Source organism: Prionailurus viverrinus, chromosome A1 (assembly GCF_022837055.1).
Source record: "Prionailurus viverrinus isolate Anna chromosome A1, UM_Priviv_1.0, whole genome shotgun sequence".
In the NCBI taxonomy this organism is placed as follows: domain Eukaryota; kingdom Metazoa; phylum Chordata; class Mammalia; order Carnivora; family Felidae; genus Prionailurus; species Prionailurus viverrinus.
The window spans coordinates 21725225-21744679 of record NC_062561.1 but is presented as its reverse complement, the minus strand read 5'-3'; the positions used below and the strand labels follow the sequence as shown (position 1 = coordinate 21744679).

The following is a 19455-nucleotide window of genomic DNA, read 5'->3' as shown; positions in this document are numbered from 1 at the left end:
TAGAAAAAGAAATATAAGAAATTAATTGCTATAATTTTCAAACTATGAACAGACACAGCAATGTATTACTTCTAGCAATGTATTACTAAGACACCTATAATAATACTTCCTCTAGACAAATTAGTATTTACCTTGCAGCCTGGACAGCACTTAACTGGACCACTGGGTTATCACTTGTGGCATTCTGTAACATCAAATGTGAATTTTAGAAATTTAAAAAATATCAATTTCCAAATACTTCAAAATGCAAATATTAAACTAATAACATACCTGCAATATAGCTTCTAGTGTTACATTTTGCTTAAAAGAAAAAAAAGACAGTTCAGGGAAGAGTTTATTAGCAAAATCACATTTATTAAATAATCTATTTACTAAAGTTATGAGTTAATATACATTAATTATCATCATAAAATTGATCTTAAATTCAAAATGAAGTTCTCTGATTATAAAATTATTGTAAAAACACTTTATAACACCAAAGTAACTTACTGCTTTAAAATCAGCATCAACATCTGAATCTTCTAAGCTTTCTTCTTGGGGAACATTTCTTTTTTTCAGTAAGTGTTCATCTCTTTTGTTCTGGATAAGGATAACATGAATTAAATGTGTATACTACAAACCATTGATGGGCCACATTCTGGACTTGGTAATGAAATTAACTGGTAACAGTACAGCTTTCACACACACACACACACACACACACACACACACACACACACACATACACACACACACATTAAACATGATAGTTTTGACCAATATCATGCCTCCCCATCTTTAGTAAAGATTCACATTTGGGAATGCAGTATTACTGTAACAGTCTAGCAAATACATTCCAACTAGCATGCTAGCTTTCATCTACTTACTAAAGCAAGAAGTTGCCTAGATGGGAAAGAGTTTAATGCTCAAATGTTAAGGTCTGTATGCTTGTTGGGAATGTGGGGAAAGGGAATTCATTAGCATAAATGCCACCTACTTGCCAATATCTTATATTTAAATTCTTGCTATCTGGCTTTTACAAACAAAAATTCTCTTCTAGCAAATATATTTCTACATTTTATGGGATTTCAATAGTTTGTAATGGCAGCAACATACGCCATTTCACATATCACTCTGGATAAATCAATCTTCTTTTAAGTTTTTAGTTTGTTTATATAATTAAGTCTAAATAAATTAAAGTCTGAATGACTTCTAAAATCCTTTTCAATTTATAATTTCAAAGGCTGTACCCCTAGTCTTCAATACAATATTTACAGAAGTGTTTGATTATAACAGAAAGTTACTGAAGAGGTATTAATATTGATGTTAAAATTCAGATCAAATAGAAAGGTAAAACTGGAAATATATGTATATCTGAAGTTTTCTGGATTATCTGTACATCTACTTTTGTCCAATGTAGAAGCAAGCATCTTAAACAAACTGAGGCTTATACATATGCTAATATTAGATTACCTACCAACTTCTATTTATATCACAGCATACTTCTTTAGCAACTACTCAATCAATTCTACATCATTTTTAAATTAATACATTTCACAAATATTAAAATCCATGCACTGATATTTTACAGTCTCAAGTGGCTCTCCACAAAATACTTATTAATTTATAGTGGAAAAACTTGGCAGACAGCATCTTAACCAAGTGGCGAGGGTTAGCATGAGTAAAAAACAAATCCACATTGTGTGCCTTCTGGTCTGATGCACTGAGAAAACACCACTTGTATGGTATTCCTGACCAAAATCCCCACCACAACCACCACCACCACTGGAGGAAAATGAGACAAACCTAAACCTGCCATTCTACAAAAACTAGTGTGTACTCTTGAAAAACGTGTCATGAAAGATAAAAACTGAAGAACTACCAGATTGGATGAGATTGAGGAAATGTGACAAGTGCAACGTCTAATCCTGGACTGGATCTTAGATTCATAAGGACATTATTAGGAATTAGCAAAATATGAATTAGATCTATGAATCAGTAAATATTTATCTGTGTTAATTTGACAAATGCAATGTGGTTACATAGGAAAGTATATGTTTTTATGAAATATGAACTGACATATTAAGGGTAATGGGGCATTATGCCTGCAACTTAACTCGTTTAAGAAAAAGTGTGTGTATGTGTGTGTAAATCAGAGAGAGAAAGAGAGAGAGAGAATAAGGCAAATATAGAAAAAAGCTAACAAACAAGGAAGCTGGGTGTTGAGTGAAGAGTGCACAGTGTTTTTTGTACTACTGCAAATTTGAATTTCACAATTTAAGTTTGACATTGTTTCAAAACTTAAAAGCATCTATGCATTGTACTTCGTGATTTGTAACATGGTTAATTTTAAAATCTTTTATATGGCAATTTTAACATCTCTTGGAATTTATTTAAAAGTTTCCCTAAGTTCATCCCATTCTATTTTTATTGTTTTCTTCTAATTATTTTCCAGTCTGAATAATGAAGCCTCCAAAGGCCTTTCAGGAATCGTACTCTCTCCATTTCTCCAACTCCAACAGGTATTTCAGGCATAAAAGCAATACAAAGCATAAATATAGCTAAAGCCTCTTATAAACAACAATGCCTAAAGCAGGGATAGCATTTTATCATGACATATGATGTTTGCAGTCTTTTTTTTTGGGGGGGGGGTAAGGAAGCTCATTTCTATACCTAATTTGCTAAGATTTTTTTTCTTTTACCTTTTCAGCCACAAATAGGTGCTTCATTTTATTAAACTGTGCTTCTTTTGCATCTATTGATATTGACATACAATTTTCCCCTTACATCTGTAATGGGGTAAATTAATTGACTTTCTAATGTTAAACTTAGAACCCTGCAATGTAAAATTTACAAGTTTGCAAGACCTGGGATAAACTGTTCTTGAAATTTTTTTTAATTAAAAAAATGTTTTTAATGTTTATTTTTGAGAGAGGAGAGAGACAGAGTGCAGGCAGAGGAGGGGCAGAGAGAGACACACACACAGAATCTGAAGCAGGTTCCAGGTTCTGAGCTGTCAGCACAGAGCTAGACGTGGGGCTCGAACTCATGGATGGTGAGATCAAGACCTGAGCTGAAGTCAGATACTTAGCGACTGAGCCACTCAGGAGCCACTCTTGAAAGTTTAAAGAGTTATTCTTTACTGGATTTAATTTACTAACATTTTATTTCGCATTTTTAAACCTATGTTCATAAGTGAAACTGGCTTATAAGCACCTTTTCTTATGCTGTCTTGGTCACATTCTCAACGTCATGGGTTTGCTAGCTTCACAGAACAAGTTGGGCAGTGTTCCCTCCTTACCTTCTCTAAAATCATTTAATAAGAAATTACCTGTTCTTTGAATGTTTGCTGGAGTTCTGTCTGCAAGATTACCTTTTCTTTTTCAGGAGGTTAGAAGAGGTTAAACATTTTTAGCTACTGAAATAATTTCTTTATTTTTAGAACTATTCAGGTTTTCATTTCTTCTTAAGTTAGCTGGGTAATTTTCTTTTCCAGTAGGAAGTTGGTCATTTCAGCTAAGTTTTCAAATCTATTGGCAAAAAATTACTCATCATCAAATTGTGGCACACTGTCGGCAAAATGGCTGTAATTCCCCCTTCCAATGCCTCTGGATAGTCTGATCCTGCCCCCGCACTGATTCCAGGTATGGCTGTGTGACTTGCTTTGGCAATGAGACATTACTCAACCGTACTTGAAAACTGCTTACACATCTAAGGATGTCCTCTCTTGCTGCTCTTACAATTCTAAAACCACCATGTGAACACTGTGCTAGCCTGCTACAGGATGAGGCTATGTAGAAGGCAACCAAGGTCTCAGCCAATAGCCAGAAAGTTGTGTGAGACCATCTTTAGATCATCTAATCACCAGCTAACCCATCATCAGTGAATGAGGGAACCCAGCAAATATCAGCTGAACTGGCCCAGACTAGAAGAACCACTCTGCCAACCCACAAAATTATTAGTTGAATAAAATGGCTATTGTTTGAAGCTACTTGGTTTTGGATTGGTTTATTACACAGCAAAAACTAAGTGATGTATTAATATTTTAAAACCTATGCCACATATACATTAATATGCCTTTTAAATTCCTATTATTAGTTGTTCTATATCTCCACTTACTATAAATTTCTCTTGAGAAGTATCTTTTTAACTGTATTCAACAGGCTCTGACGTAATTATTTTTCCTATCGCTCATTTCTAGGTAATCATAATAGCCACTAGGATTTCTGTGATGGTCAAGGTTAGAAGTCCTTCCTTCCTTTCCTCCTTCCTCCCTCCCTCCCTTCCTTCATTTCTTTCTTTTCACACTATGAGGTTTTTGTAACTATCTTATTCCCAGATTTCTAGTTTAACTGTATGCTGATCAGAGAATATAGTCTGCACAACACTCTGATATTTATCTGATATACAAGATTTTCTTGAAGTTTCTCAGTCCACAGGGTAGGCCAAAGGAAATACCTAAATTTTTTTTTAATGTTTATTTATTATTTTTGAGATAGAGAGACAGCAGGGGAGGGTATGAGAGAAAGGGAGACAGAGAATCCCAAGCAGGCTCTGTAGCTGTCTGTGCAGAGCCCAACATAGGGCTTAAACTCACAAACCCTGAGATCATGACCTGAGCTGAAACTAAGAGTTCAGCACGTAACACGTAACGGACTGAGCCACCCAGGTGCACCTAAATATCCTTTTCAAATAGTTAGGTGCAAACAACTTAATAGTCATTGGCAGGGGATTGAGGGGTTGTGGGGTTGGAGATTGTGGGGGGGGGGGGCAGGGAGGCATATAAATTGAAAGGAAAAAATTTTATTTCACTCTTAAACAAAATATGTGATTAAACAAATGCAGTGAGATCTAATGTTTAAATCATAAACTACCTCAATCAATCCCTAATAGTTCTGTGATATCTAAAAGATGTTAAATGTTGCGATGTTTCCCTTAAAATCTCACAATTTCCCAAATGTCCCTCTGGAGCCCCATGTTGCCTCAGTGCACTTTGGAAATTATAGCTTTATACTATCACAGAGCCATTTTTCAAGGGGTTTTATACATGTTTTTTAGAAAACACTTGCAAATTAAGTTATTTAACTTTTCTTTCCCCTATTAATTGGTGTGTTTATTACTGACAAGAAAATCTACCACAATGATTATGTCTTTAAGAAATTCTGCCTTGTAATTTTGTCAATTTTTGCTTTATATGTATTTGGACATACAGCACAACATTGAGTTGTGACTAACTTGTTCTGCGAGTGTTCCACAAGATAAGCAAACATTTCTAATACATTTTAATTTGGTAAATGAGTAGGGCGTGATGCCAAATGTCATGTGGTCACAACTGAGCCAATGGCTCTTCTCACTCTCTCAGTGTGGGATTGTGGGGAGATCATCTCCCATGCTCGGATGCTTGGTCTCAGGCCACGCTGCTTGGCAGAAATCAGTGACTTTTCGGAACACTGGAAGGTGCCCACAACTGGCACTAGGGTATTTTTTGTCACTTCAAAGTACCACTGGACAGTCCTTTGCTTTTCCACCCAAGAGTAAGCTTAGGAATTCTTTGCTTCATTCTAGGTCAGCCTGCCTGCAGATATAGACCCTTCTCTCTGCTGCTTATTGCCAGTTACATTAAGTACAGTATACGACAAGAGTTTATTAATACTGTAGTCAACATCCGTGAGAACATATATAATAGCCCCCATGCATAAAAAGGTTGAAAAGAAAGGCAGTAAGAAGGAGATGATTACAGTGGAAGTTAAGAATGAAATCATTGAGAAGTACGAAGTATGCGAATGGCCGAAACTGCAAGATTTTATAAGAAGTCTGCATCTGCACCTTGTCTGCAGGGGAGGAGGAGAAAAAGGCAGAGGAAACTCTCACTTCAAATGAGATTAGAGATGTGTAAAATGTGGGAAACAGTGCAAAATTTTGTAGAAAACCACCACCTGAATAAGGCTATATAAAGCAGTGTGAGCAAAGAACCTAATAACCATGTGATGTCACATTTCTACAAAATCCTGAAAAGGAGGCAAAAGCAAGTGTCATTGGATAGGTTTCTTGTTATAGTTGCATGAAAAGAAAAATATTCCATTGAGCCAATAGATAGTAGTGATTCTGTTACTCGATAATGACAGTCATCTACACAAACCCTCCTGTCTCCCTCACACCAGCCACAAAGGCTTTCAAAGGCAAGTGCAAGTTAATTTGTTTTTAAAGTTATTGTAGTTACTTAGTAAATTGTTTCTTTTATCAAAAATAAAGTAATGAATCCCACATTTGAACTGAAAGCATCCTAAGTAAGCCAAAATATCCTAGGGCATGAAAATCATACATTACTCTTAATAAAAACTATGTATAAGCCAAGAAAACATAATCCCTGGGCAGGTTTCTGGTGATTTAATTAAGCATTAAAGGGAGCTTCATCAAACCAGTAACTTAAACTGTCCCTTTACTTGACAATCTAGAGATTTTTTACCCTCTAAGACATTGTACTACAATAAATTCAGCATCCATAAAAGGCATCTCTTTCATCAAGTGGGAGGGGAGCTCAAAAGATATGGGAACGACCCTAGTTTCAACACCTACTTTATGTTCAATCTCTCTCTCTCTCTCACACACACAAACACATGATCCATTTTTAAAGTTCCTTTAAAAACCTATTATTAATCTATTACCCAACTATATACTTAACCTATTTAGACTTTCTGTTTTCTGACTATTAGGGTTGAACTACAGGGAATGGCCACTTTGTATGTTAAAAAGGTTACTTATGGGCAATTTCTTAAGACTCACCTAGTATTTTCTGAGTTAACAAATTCTATACATTGATGTCTATATAAAGTTCTTTTTCATTCCCAAATTTCTCTCTTCATCTTGAAAAAGTACATTCTATATCTAAATTCTATACCTAAATCTGTGGAATAAGCAATCACTTTTTTTTTAAAGTTTATTTTGAGAGAGAGAGAGAGAGAGAGAGAATCCCAAGCAAGCTCCACACTGTCAGTACAGAGCCCAATGCAGGATTCACACTCAAACTAACTGCTGGATCATGACCTGAAGCGAAGTCAGACACTTAACTGACTGAGACATCCCCAGCAATCACTTCTTAAACACGTTATGAAAAAAATATCTATCAGCCCCACTTTGAATGCAACAGAATTAAATTTGTTTTTATCCAGCAATACATTCATTGTGTTAAATTCTTATCTAGCTTTAGTTCCTGTAAAATTAAAAATAAAATTACTTTTATTTCACAGAGCAGTAAATGAAGATACAGAGAACCTGGATAAATTAAATTATATACCTAGGAAATATCAGATAAGATTTGAACCCAGGTTGTGGCTGGTTACAGAGCTGTTTCTTAGATATATTTTACTACTTGCTTTATTTATTTATTTATTTTTTATCTAAAGGCTTCTAAAGAAGTAGGAAAAAAGGCTCACAAGATAAGGCCTTCTCTTCAATATTAACATTTATGAAATGATACTACTGCTGTGCAGACATAAGGATAGTCACCCACAAGTTTTATATGTTATATTTACATTTTGGCCACTCTGCTCAGTGTATTATACTCTGATTAATTTCTTTTAAACCAAAACACTACTGGTTCAGCAATCAGGTAAAAATCTGACAACGTAACAGAAATTATTTTTCCTGAAGGATCACTTAGCTAATCTCATCAAACAACTGCTGCTTTCTTTTGGATTCTCATTTATTAAGCAAAGTTTTACATATGATCATTTCAAAAGACATTGGAAAAGCATTTGACGAAAGTACAACATCCATTCATGACAAAAAAACCTCAACAAAGTAGGTTTAGAGGGAACATAATAAAGTCCATTTATGAAAAACCTACAGCTAACATTATCCTTAATAGGAAAAAACTGAGAGCTTTTCCTCTAAGGTCAGGAACAAGACAGGGATGTGTCCACTCTACCCACTTTCATTCAACATAGTGCTGCAAGTCCTAGGCACAGCAATCAGACAACAAAAAGAAATACAAGGCATCCAAACTGGTGAGGAAGAAGTAAAACTCTCACTCTTTGCAGATGAATGATACTCTGTATGGAAAATCTGAACGATTCTACCAAAAAACTGTGAAAACTGGCAAATGACTCAGTAAAGTGGCAGGATACATAATCAACATACAGAAATCTGTTGCATTTCTATATACGAACAATGAAGCAGCAGAAAGAGAAATTAAGAAAAAACTCTCAGTTATAGCTGCACCCAAAATAACAAGATACCGAGGAATACACCTAACCAAAGAAGTGAAACACTGGTACTCTGAAAACTGTAAAAACACTGAAGAAAGAAACTGAAGGCGGGGCACCTGAGTGGCTCAGTCGGTTGAGTGTCCGACTTTGGCTCAGGTCACGATCTCAGAGTTTGTGAGTTCGAGCCCCGCGTCAGGCTCCGTGCTGACAGTTCAGAGCCTGGATGGAGCCTGCTTTGGATTCTTTTTCTTTCTCTTTCTCTTTCTCTTTCTCTCTCTCTCTCTCTCTCTCTCTCTCTCTCTCTCTCTCTCCCCCCTCACCTGCTAGTGCTCTGTTTCTCTCAAAAATAAATAAACATAAAAAAACCCAACAAAATACCAATAGCATTTTCCACACAACTAGAACAAACAATTCTAAAATTTGTATGGAACCACAAAAGACCCCAAATAGTCAAAGTAATCTTGAAAAAGAAAAGCAAAGCTGGAGGCATCACAATTCCAGACTTCAAGTTGTATTACAATGCTGTAGTCATCAAGACATTATGGTACTGGCACAAAAATAGACATATAGGTCAACAGAAGAGAATAGAAAACCCAGTAATAAACCCACAACTATATGGTCAATTAATCTTTGACAAGGCAGGAAAGAATATCCAATGGGAAAAGGACAGTCTCTTCAACAAATGGTGCTGGGAAACTTGGACAGTAACATGCAAAAGAAACTGGATCACTTTCTTCACCAAACACAAAAATAAATTCAAAATGGGTTAAAGACCTAAATATGAGAACTGAAACCATAAGAATCCTAGAAGAGAACACAGGCAATAACCTCTTTGACATCAGCTATAAAAGCTTTTTTCTAGATATGTTTCCTGAGGCAAGGGAAACAAAAGCAAAAATAAACCTATTGGGCCTACATCAAAATAAAAGCTTCTACATAGTGAAGAAAACAATCAAGACTAAAAGGAAACCTACATACAGAATGGGAGAAGATATTTGTAAATGACATATTCAAAATATACAAAGAATTTACAAAACTCAATACCCCCAAGATAAATAACCCAATTAAAAAATGGGCAGGGGTGCCTGGGTGGCTCAGTAGATTGAGCGTCCAACTTTGGCTCAGGTCATGATCTCGCACTCTGTGAGTTCAGGCCCCGTGTCGGGCTCTGTGCTGACAGCTCAGAGCCTGGAGCCTACTTCGAATTCTGGGTCTCCTTCTCTCTGCCCCTCCCCCCACTCATGCTCTGTCTCTCTCTCTCTCTCTCTCCTCTCTGTCAAAAATAAATAAACATTAAGAAAAAAAAATTTTTTTTAAATGGGCAGAAGACATAAACAGACATTTCTCCAAAGACATAACTATGGTCAACAGACACATGAAAAGGTGCTTGTCATCATTTATCATCAGGGAAATGCAAATCAAAACTTCAATGACATATCACCTCACCCTGTTGGAATGGCTAAAATCAAAAACACAAAAAGAACAAGTGTTAGTAAGGAGGTGGAGAAAAAGGAACCCTTGTGCACTATCAATGGGAATGAGAACTGGTATAGCCACTCTGGAAAACAGTATGGAGTTTCCTCAAGAAACTAAAAATAGATCTACCCTATAATCCAGCAATCACGCTAGTGGGTATTTACCTAAAGAATATAAAAACACTAATTCAAAGGGATATGTGGAACTCAATGTTTATCACAGCGTTCTTTACAATAGCCAAGATATGGAAACAGCCCAAATGTCCACTGATTGATGAATGCATAAAGAAGATACAGTATATGTATATATTATTCAGGCCTAAAAAGAATGAAGTCTTCCCATTTACAATGACATGGATGGAGCCAGAGAGTATTATGCTAAGCGAAATAATTCAGAGAAAGACAAATACCATATGATTTCCCTCATATGGTTTCATTTATAAAACAAATGAGCAAGAAGAAAAAAAGGAGACAGAGAGACAAACCAAGAAACAGACTCTTAATTATAGAGAACAAACTGATGGGTACCAGAGGGGAGGTGGAGAGGTGGAGGGGTTAAATAGGTGATGGGGATTAAGGACTGCACTTGTGATGAGCATTCAGTTGTATGGAAGTGTTGAACCACTATATTGTACACCTGAAAGTTGTACAGTTTTACAACAGAAAGGTGTACATACACCTGAAAGTTCACTATATGTTAACTAACTGGATTTAAAAGAAAAAAGAAAAAAACTAATTCAGCATTAAAACCAATAACAGCATTTCATTAAGTTTTGATTGAGATAATTGTAAATTTGAATGCAGTTACACGAAACAATGCAGAAATCTCTAGCTCAGGTTCTCTTAATTAACATTTTGCAGAACTATAGTATAATATCACAACCAAGACATTGACACTGATATAATCCCTTGATCTTATTCAGATTTCCTGTCTTACCTGTATTCACTGTATGAATGTTTAAAGTGTATTAAATCTATACAGTTTTATCACCTACACAGGTTCATATATCCATGATTTTAGTCAAAATACTGAACAGTTCCAAAAACAGAAGATGCCCTCCTGTTGCCTTTTTATAAGCAAACAACCTCCCTCTCCCTGTATCTAACCCTTGGCAACCACTAATCTACCCTTCATTCCTAAAATTTTGTCACTTCAAAAATGTTATATACACGGAATCACACAGTATATAACCTTTTTGTGATGGGCTTTCTTTTGCTCAGCATAATTCCCTAAATATTTGTATAAGTTGTTGCATCTATTAACAGCTTGTTCCTTTTAATTGCGGAATGGCATTTCATGGCAAAGACATGCTAAAGTTTAACCAATTACCCTTTAAAGACATCTGGGTTGGTCCCAGGTTATGGCTATTCCAAAATAAAGCTGTTACAAACATTCATGTACAGGTTTTGTATGAATACCAGTTTTCATATCTCTGGAATAAATGAGTAGGAGTATAACTGGTGGTTATATAGCAGCTACATGTTTTCCAGAGTGATTATACCATTCCACATTCTCATCAGCAACATATGATTTAACCAATTTATCTGCATCTTCACTAGCTTTTCATGTTGTCATTATTGTTTATTTTAGCCATTCTGATAGATGCTTGCTTAGTTGGTTTTAATCCATAGTTCTCTGATGGCTAATCATGTATTAATAATCATCATCATCATAAGTACCATCTGTATACATCCTTCACTGAAATATCTCTTCCATCTTTGCCCATTTTCTAATTAGACTCTTTTTTGTTTTTTGATTTTTTTTAATATTAACATTTAAGAGTTCATTATATATGCTAGATACTAGTCCTGTATTGGATGTGTGGTTTTCTTCTTGCCTCTAGTTTTTATTTTCATCTTCTTCACATGGGTTTTCACAGAATAAAATTTTTTAATTTGTTAAGCTCCAACTTTCTTTTTATGGATTATGCTTTTGTGGTCAACTATAAAAACTCTTCGCCTGGCTCTGGATCCTGAAAATTTCCCTCCATTTATAGTTTTATGTTTTACATTTAAATCTAGGATCCATTTTGTGTTTTTGTATAGGTGTGACAATTAGGTTGAGGTTATTTATTTATTTATTTATTTATTTATTTATTTATTTTTGCTCATGAATTTCCAACTGTTCTAGTACCATTTGCTAAAAACGATATTCTTCCTCCATTGAATTGGTTTCGCACCTGCTAAAAGTAACTTGAGTGTATTTGTGTGGATTTGTTTCTGGGTTTTATCTTCTGTTCCATTGATAAATGTGTCCAAGAGCCTTAATATTGGGTAGAGCAATTGCTTCTATGTTATTCTTTGTCAGGATTGTTTTAGGTTTGTAGAGTCTGTGCCTTTCCATATACATTTCCGAATAAGCTGGTCTGGTCTACAAAAAGACTTTGGTGGGATTTTGATAAAAACTCCATTAAACCAATAGATCAGAGAATAGGCATCTTTACTATGATGAATTTTCCAGTTCATGACCACAGTATACATCTCTCCATTTACTTAAGTCTTACTTGATTTCTTCCATCAGCATTTTATAATATTCACCATACATATCCTATACATGTTTTGTTAATGTATAACAAAGTATTTTATTTTCTTCAGAGTGGCTATAAATGGTATTGTGCTTTTAATTTTGGTTTCTGCATGTTCATTGTTAGCATATATAAGTGATAGACTTTTACATGTTAATCTTGTTTCTGTGACTTTGCTGAACTCAATTATTAATTCTAGGAGCTTTTTTGCAGATTCTATATTAAATAAGAGCAGTAAGAATAGGCATCCTGCCTTGTTCTCAGATCTTAGGGGGAAACTATTCAGTCTTTTCACCATTAAGTATGATGTTAGCTGTAGGTTTTTTTGCAGATGTTCTTTATCAAGTTGATCAAGTTCTAGGGGCACCTGGGTGGCTCAGTCGGTTAAGCATCCAACTTTGGCTCAGGTCATGATCTCATGGTTCACGAGTTCGAACTCCGCGTTGGGCTCTTTGCCAACAGCCTGAAGCCTGGAGCCTGCTTCAGATTCTGTGTCTCCCTCTCTCTCTGCCCTTCCCCAGCTTGTGCTCTCTTTTAAAAATAAAAAATAAAATTAAAAAAAAAGTTGAGCAAGTTCTATCTGCAATGTATCAAGAGTTTTATCAAGAATGAGTGTTGGATTTTGTCAAATGCTTTTTCTGTATCAACTGATATGATAATATAAATTTTCTTTATTATCTTGTTAATATAGGGAACTTAGGATTTTTTTTAAAAAGATATTTTACTAAAAGGTCAAACAAAACAATTGTACTGTATCTGATTAGTGAAAGTATGGCATTTTGGTGGTGGTTTTCATTATGTTAAGAACTTAATGTGCCCCACCCCCAGATCTAATGACAATAAAATCCTATGGGATATCTAACTGATAAGTCACCAAGAGAAGATTATATAAAGTTTAATATAATTTGCCAAAGTTAAAAATGCCAGTGATAGGCTTTGGATGGATTTTCAACTCATGAGGCAAATAAATTTATTTAAATAAATAAATTTATTTAAATATATTTAAATATATTTAATATTTAATATATATTTAAATATATTTAATATTTAATATATATTTAAATATATTTAAATATAAAAAATAAATATATTTAAATAAATTTATTTAAATAAATAAATAAATAAATAAATACATATAAATGAACAAACATTTATATTGAGAGGCATTATAGCCTAATGGTTAAGAGCTTTCCCATTTATCAGCTGTGTGATTTTAGGCAAGTTATTTAATTCCTATGTGACTCTGTTTACAACATGATCTAAAACAGAAGTACAGACCTCTGTGTAAGTGTTGATGCATAAGTACCTAATTAAATAGGAAAGTAAAATATCAAGGAGGTAAAGGCAAAAAAGTTCAGAGAAAAAAATTTGAGGCCAGTAAAACACTACATATTAATAACTAGAATTCATCTTTAATCTGACAGAGCAGTATCAATGTTATTCAAAGTATAGTCCTTAGGGGCGCCTGGGTGGCTCAGTCAGTTAAGCATCCGACTTCAGCTCAGGTCATGATCTCACAGTTCGTGGGTTCGAGCCCTGCATCGGGCTCTGTGCTGGCAGCTCAGAGCCTGGAGCCTGCTTCGGATTCTGTGTCTCCCTCTCTCTCTGCCCCTCCCCTGTTCATGCTCTGTCTCTGTCTCAAGAATAAATAAACATAAAAAAAAAACCAAAAAACAAAGTACAGTCCTTGGACTGGCTAAGATTTTCTCAAACTCTATGTTACAGGTCTGCCCCAAAATATGGAGATTTTGCCAGAAATCGATTGTCAAACTATACACATTGTTTATTTACATTATTTATTTACGCAGAAGGATTTTTTTGGAAAAGGAAGCAGTCAGTCCCTTGTTTAGTATTTTGACATAAGCTCCCTAACTTGTCACAGATTAGGACTTTTGAGTAGCACTGCTCTGTAGCTATAGTATTTTTTCTTGAAAATTCAATAAATTATTTAAATGCACAGAAAATTTTAAGATATCATAATCAATTTCATTCTTGAAAATTAGCATTTAATGAGTATGAACTATTGGTCCAGAATTTGACTAAGCATTTAGGGATGGGCTGGGAGAGAGATTTGGGAGTACTAGCAGTGGGGGAGTGTGGTTATTACCTTCACTTAAGATGATTACAATCTAATAAAAATAGAGCTCATCTATGAAACTCTGGAAACTAGTTTTCTTGTATTAACAAGAATCTCAATGTCATTAACGACAATGCTGTGATTTTCTCCTTAATGGAGCTATAGAGATAGCAAGGCTAGAAGTAGACAGACACTCTGACCATAAAGAATAAAGGAATCTTCTCTTGAAGGGCTCTCATACCTCTACAGAATGGTATCAAAATCAATTAAGCTTTGTTTGAAGTTTAGGCTTTGTTTCAGGAACTGTTCACATTCTGGGGCTTACTCAGGGAATTCTGAAATGTGAAGTAAGGAAATTTCTTGAGATTTCCTTAATTAATTTCATTTTTGGTCCTTCTATAAGAATTTCTAGGAACTAATTCTAGTAACCGGAAAGGAATAATTCTTTTTTAGGAATAAAAAGAATAAGAGGACTCTAAGGCAAACAAAGTGGATATTAAAAAAGATGTACTGTGACAAGCAAGAAATTTTAATTCTATAAATTAAATACAGAAGACAGTACAACTATAGAAGAAGGAACAAACAACCAAATATTAAGACAAGTGAATAGCTTAAATTAATAAGCATATTTGAAGGGCTAAAAAGCTTAAAACAAGAGGAGGATTCTGAATAATACCAGGACCAATATAAAAGTTTTGAGTTGTATTCCAAGCATGAAAATTTAAGGGAAAGTAAAGGCCCACATCTGGGGATAGCTGGTATAATGTTAACAGATGTTTTATTCCTACCATTCCTACTGTCTCTATTAAGAAGAATGATCTTCACATGATGAATGAAAAACCAGACACAAAAGGACACTTACTGTTCTATTTACATAAAGTTCAAACTATGCAAAATAATCTATAATATTAAATATCAGGATAATGGTTACCCTTGGGGAAAAGGAGTAAATTGGAAGGAGCCTTGGAATACAAGTAATGTTCTTTCTTGATCCAGAAGCTTATTATACAGATAACTGTATAACAGTTCACTTTGTGAAAACTGATCAAGCTTAAGATGTGTTGACTTTTTTTATTTAAAAAAATTTTTTTTAATGTTTTATTTATTTTTAAGACAGAGAGAGACAGAGTATGAGTGGGGATGGGGCAGAGAGAGAGGGAGACACGGAATCGGAAACAGGCTCCAGGCTGTGAGCTGTCAGCACAGAGCCCGATGTGGGGCTCAAACTCACGAACTGTGAGATCATGACCTGAGCCGAAGTCGGACGCTCAACCAACTGAGCCACCCGGGCGCCCCTGACTTTTTTCTATGTATGTTATATGCTAATAAAAAGTTTAAAAGAAAAGAAAAGAAAAAAAAAAAAAAAAGAAGCTAGGTACAAAGTGTTCAGACTGGCAAGGAGCCTACCTCACTCTTTATTTAGCTAGTTGACTTCTCAAGGATGAACCAAGGATGTGAAAAAACTTGAAAATATAATTGCCAAATCACTGTTGTTAATTGGTAAGTATCTTTGAAGAGGTTAAGGAGTTGAAATAACACTGGATTTAGCAAGCATTTTTCAATTGTAATAAAGATTGGGGGGAGGGGTTGCAGGAGAATGAATTTCAGTAACTATATACTATTTATGAGCATAAACAATTGATGCTGGGTAAAAATTCATGACCCCAAATGGGTATTAAATAAATACATATTAAGTACATAAATGCACAGGTCTATTTAGTTTTAGTGACTGGGAGAGTGTTACTCTCAGAATCAAGACTTTCCTTCTCTTTAAAACTGAAAAATTTTAAGATGATAATTTTAATTTAGGAATTTCAGGAGTGAAGAAAAGGATCTAACCTAAAACAAACACAAAGATTTGAATATAAGTTCCAAAATATATTTTTTTAAATGTACACATAATATAGAGAACTAGTTATGTGTATTTTTTTTTAAGTTTTTATTTTATTTATTTCGAGACAGAGACGGCACAAGTGGGGGAGGGGCAGAGAGAGAGAGAGAGAGAGAGAGAGAGAGACAGAGACAGAGACAGAGACACAGACAGAGAATCCCAAGCAGGCTCCTCATTGTCAGCACAATGTCCAATGCGGGGCTCATACTCATGAACCTGAGCCAAAACCAAGAGTTGGATGCTTAACCAACTAACCTACCTAGGTGCCCAATTATGTGTATTTTCTTGATTGGCAACTGAAATATTTGCTTCAAATAAAATGTGCTTGCATGAAAACACAGTATCATAAAGGTAACTCTAAAGTCCTCCAAAAAAATAGATGAAAATACAATAAAGTTTAACAGCAGTTGCATTTAATTGGTAAGATGTAAGGTTATTCTACTTTTATTTTTCTAAAGAATCTTGAACAAGTATGTATAACTTTTACACGAAGAAGGTGGAGGAATCCTGTCTGGCACATAGCCTAAAAAAAAGAGGATATTAAGGAAAAACCCACAAGAGTATCTAATTTCATCAGATGTGACAATTTCAATGCTGGCATTTTAAAGTACTTCACACAGTACATAGCACCTCAATAAATGAAAGCTTTCAAAATATACCATTATAAACTATTTAATGATGTATATGCTGTGTGGTTTAGGGTTGATCACTAATTTGCACAGTATTTTCATTATTCAAGTCATACAGAATTTTAAAAATCAGAAAAATCTCCTATTTACTTTCTGTTTCTGTTACTTTACGTTCTTACCTTTCGCAGTTCAACTGTCACTTCATTTCGGTGTCTTCGCATTGTCTAAAAAGAAAAATAAAGAATATTTAAGTACCTAAATATTGACACTGCTAGTAGATACGTTAAGGTCTTAGGCATTTAATATTTAAAAAAATTTTTAGAAGTAATTGCTCTTTAAGGGTTAAGGATTGGTCAGTTTTAGACTTTGAATGAAATATAGGAGGTTAAAAAGCCAAAACTCCTGTCTATTTTACTGGATATCTGTTGGTTAATTTTGGGGGGAACATGAGGTGGGGCTTGGCTGCCTAGAATCCATTCCCCTTTCCTAACTGCACCCAGGTTTCTCTGTGGAATTATATATCCTCTGCTGTAGACTGCCCTGATGGAACTGCCTATTAAAGTATCTCACTCTGTCCTCGTTTTGAATAGGGCATGAGACCAAAACCATGCCAGCAGAACTCTCTCCCTCATAACTCTGAACCCTGAGCAAAGTGGAAAGGAAAAAAAAAAGAGTAGGTTCTATTCCCAGTTCTCAGGTGTTGCTACTCATTCTATGAACTACCCATATGTTTCCAAAAAATTGTTTTTCCTTAAATCAGCCAGAGTTGGTTTTTGTTGTTTACAACCAATTAAATCTATCTCAAATGATTCATGTTTTAAAAAAGTAAAGAACTCATTGTCATGGCCTTAAAACCACATGAAAAGGAAAATAAATTTGGGATAGATATTTTGTATCAAAAGGCAAACAAGTATCCTTTTTTTTTTTAAATGTTTATTTGTTTTGAGAGAGAGAGCACACAGACAGGAGAAGGGCAGAGAAAAAGGGAGAGAGAATCCCAAGCAGGCTCCATGTTGACATGGGGCTCAATCTCAGAACCATGAGGTCATGACCTGAGACGAAATCAAGAATCGGAACGGATTGAGCCACCCAGGTGCCCCCAAAGAAGTATCCTTCGAAGTTTACTGAGAGGCTCCATCAGCCATGTCTTATCAGGAATGACTGAAATGATTAGATATCCCCTCTCTCCCTTGATATGCTGATACAATGAATTATTTTATTATATATGTAAGTATGTAAAATCCTTACAGTTTTGGACTAAAGGCTACATAAAGGTTACATGGTCATGGTATATTATTATAATATATTGCCAGACTCAGTATGCTACTATTTTATTTGATAATTCTTTTGTATGGTATCGCTGTCAAGTTTTCTTAAATTGCAGTGATAAATTCTCCTTTGGGGAGAAACCCCATGAAAATCAAATTATAAAGTTTGCTAAATATACCGAAATATTAATCTAAACTTATGCTTAACTATAGATATATATTAAATGTAAACAAAACTGCCAAACAAAATTCAAATTAGTAGCATTCATTTAATGTAATGAAATGATGCACTGACAAAATTATTATCACTATTAGGGTTCAACAGTAGAAAGACAACCTTGAATCTAATTCTATACTATGTTTCTGTGTTTTGACTTTAATAGTATTAATACAGAGACTGCTTAATACACAGACTGCTTCATATATTTATCATAAAGAATGGTAATAAATGTTGAGCAATCTTCAAATACTAATATTAATTTGATAACTCTAAATTGTCTTGATTCACTGAAGATTAGAACTATACTGCTGTTAAAATTTATTTGCCTACATGAATATCTAATTCAACTGTTACTGGAACAGAGAAGAAAAAAAAATATCTTTTTTTTTTTTAATTGGTTTCAGGAGTAGAATTTAGTGATTCATCACTTACATATAACACCTAGTGCTTATCACAAGTGCCCGCCTTAATGCCCATCACCCAATTAGCCTACTTCCCCCTACCTACCTCCTCTCCAGCAACCCTTGGTTTGTTGTCTATAATTAAGAATGTCTATGGTTTGCCTCCCTGTTTTTATCTTATTTTATTAGAAAAAAATATTTTAATTGCAATAACAACTACACTTGTTTATGAACTGTTATGATAGGAATACAACAAAAAAGATCCAGGCAACATATCCCTTAAAAAATATGATCAAGTTAATGCTATATTGTAATTCACATCAAAACACTTCAGGATCCATAGGAGTAGTGAGTCAACTTCTGAAGTTCCCTAAATTAAGAATCCACACTTCACAGTGGGTTAGCTAGCATTTAAAGCACCCATATCAGAAGTTAGCTCCCAGTTAATAAGTGCTTCGAATACCAACATCTGAATTTAGGGAGTGGTTTGTTAATTAGTATAAAAGAGATATTGGAAATAGCTTTTTATTGCCAAAATGGAATTGTTCAAGATATACAGACTGGTTAGGAATGTTGTGCAGGTGCCTTGATTCTTACTTGTTTGCAGTTTAAGAATGTGGAAAGCCCTGCAGTCTGTCTTCACAGAGGTTTTTGAATCCCTTTGATCCTATATCCCACACCTTCTAGGAGGATTTTGTCACCCAATCCTAATCAGTTCTTTATGGTGTATGCTTACAGATGAAGTTTTACTGCAAGGTGGTAACTGCTTGCTAATACATGTTT

At 34.7% G+C, this 19455-nt stretch overlaps 1 protein-coding gene across 1 annotated transcript in view; it reads right to left on the bottom strand.

The window, feature by feature from the left end:
- KPNA3 (karyopherin subunit alpha 3) overlaps positions 1 to 19455 on the bottom strand; it is a 101226-nt gene that overhangs the window by 32861 nt on the left and 48910 nt on the right. Inside the window, exons 2-5 of the mRNA XM_047866786.1 lie at positions 16963 to 17007; positions 490 to 579; positions 271 to 300; positions 132 to 184 (exon numbers count right to left, since the gene is read on the bottom strand). Coding sequence (XP_047722742.1) covers positions 132 to 184; positions 271 to 300; positions 490 to 579; positions 16963 to 17007 — 218 coding nt within the window. The remainder of the gene's footprint in view (positions 1 to 131; positions 185 to 270; positions 301 to 489; positions 580 to 16962; positions 17008 to 19455) is intronic.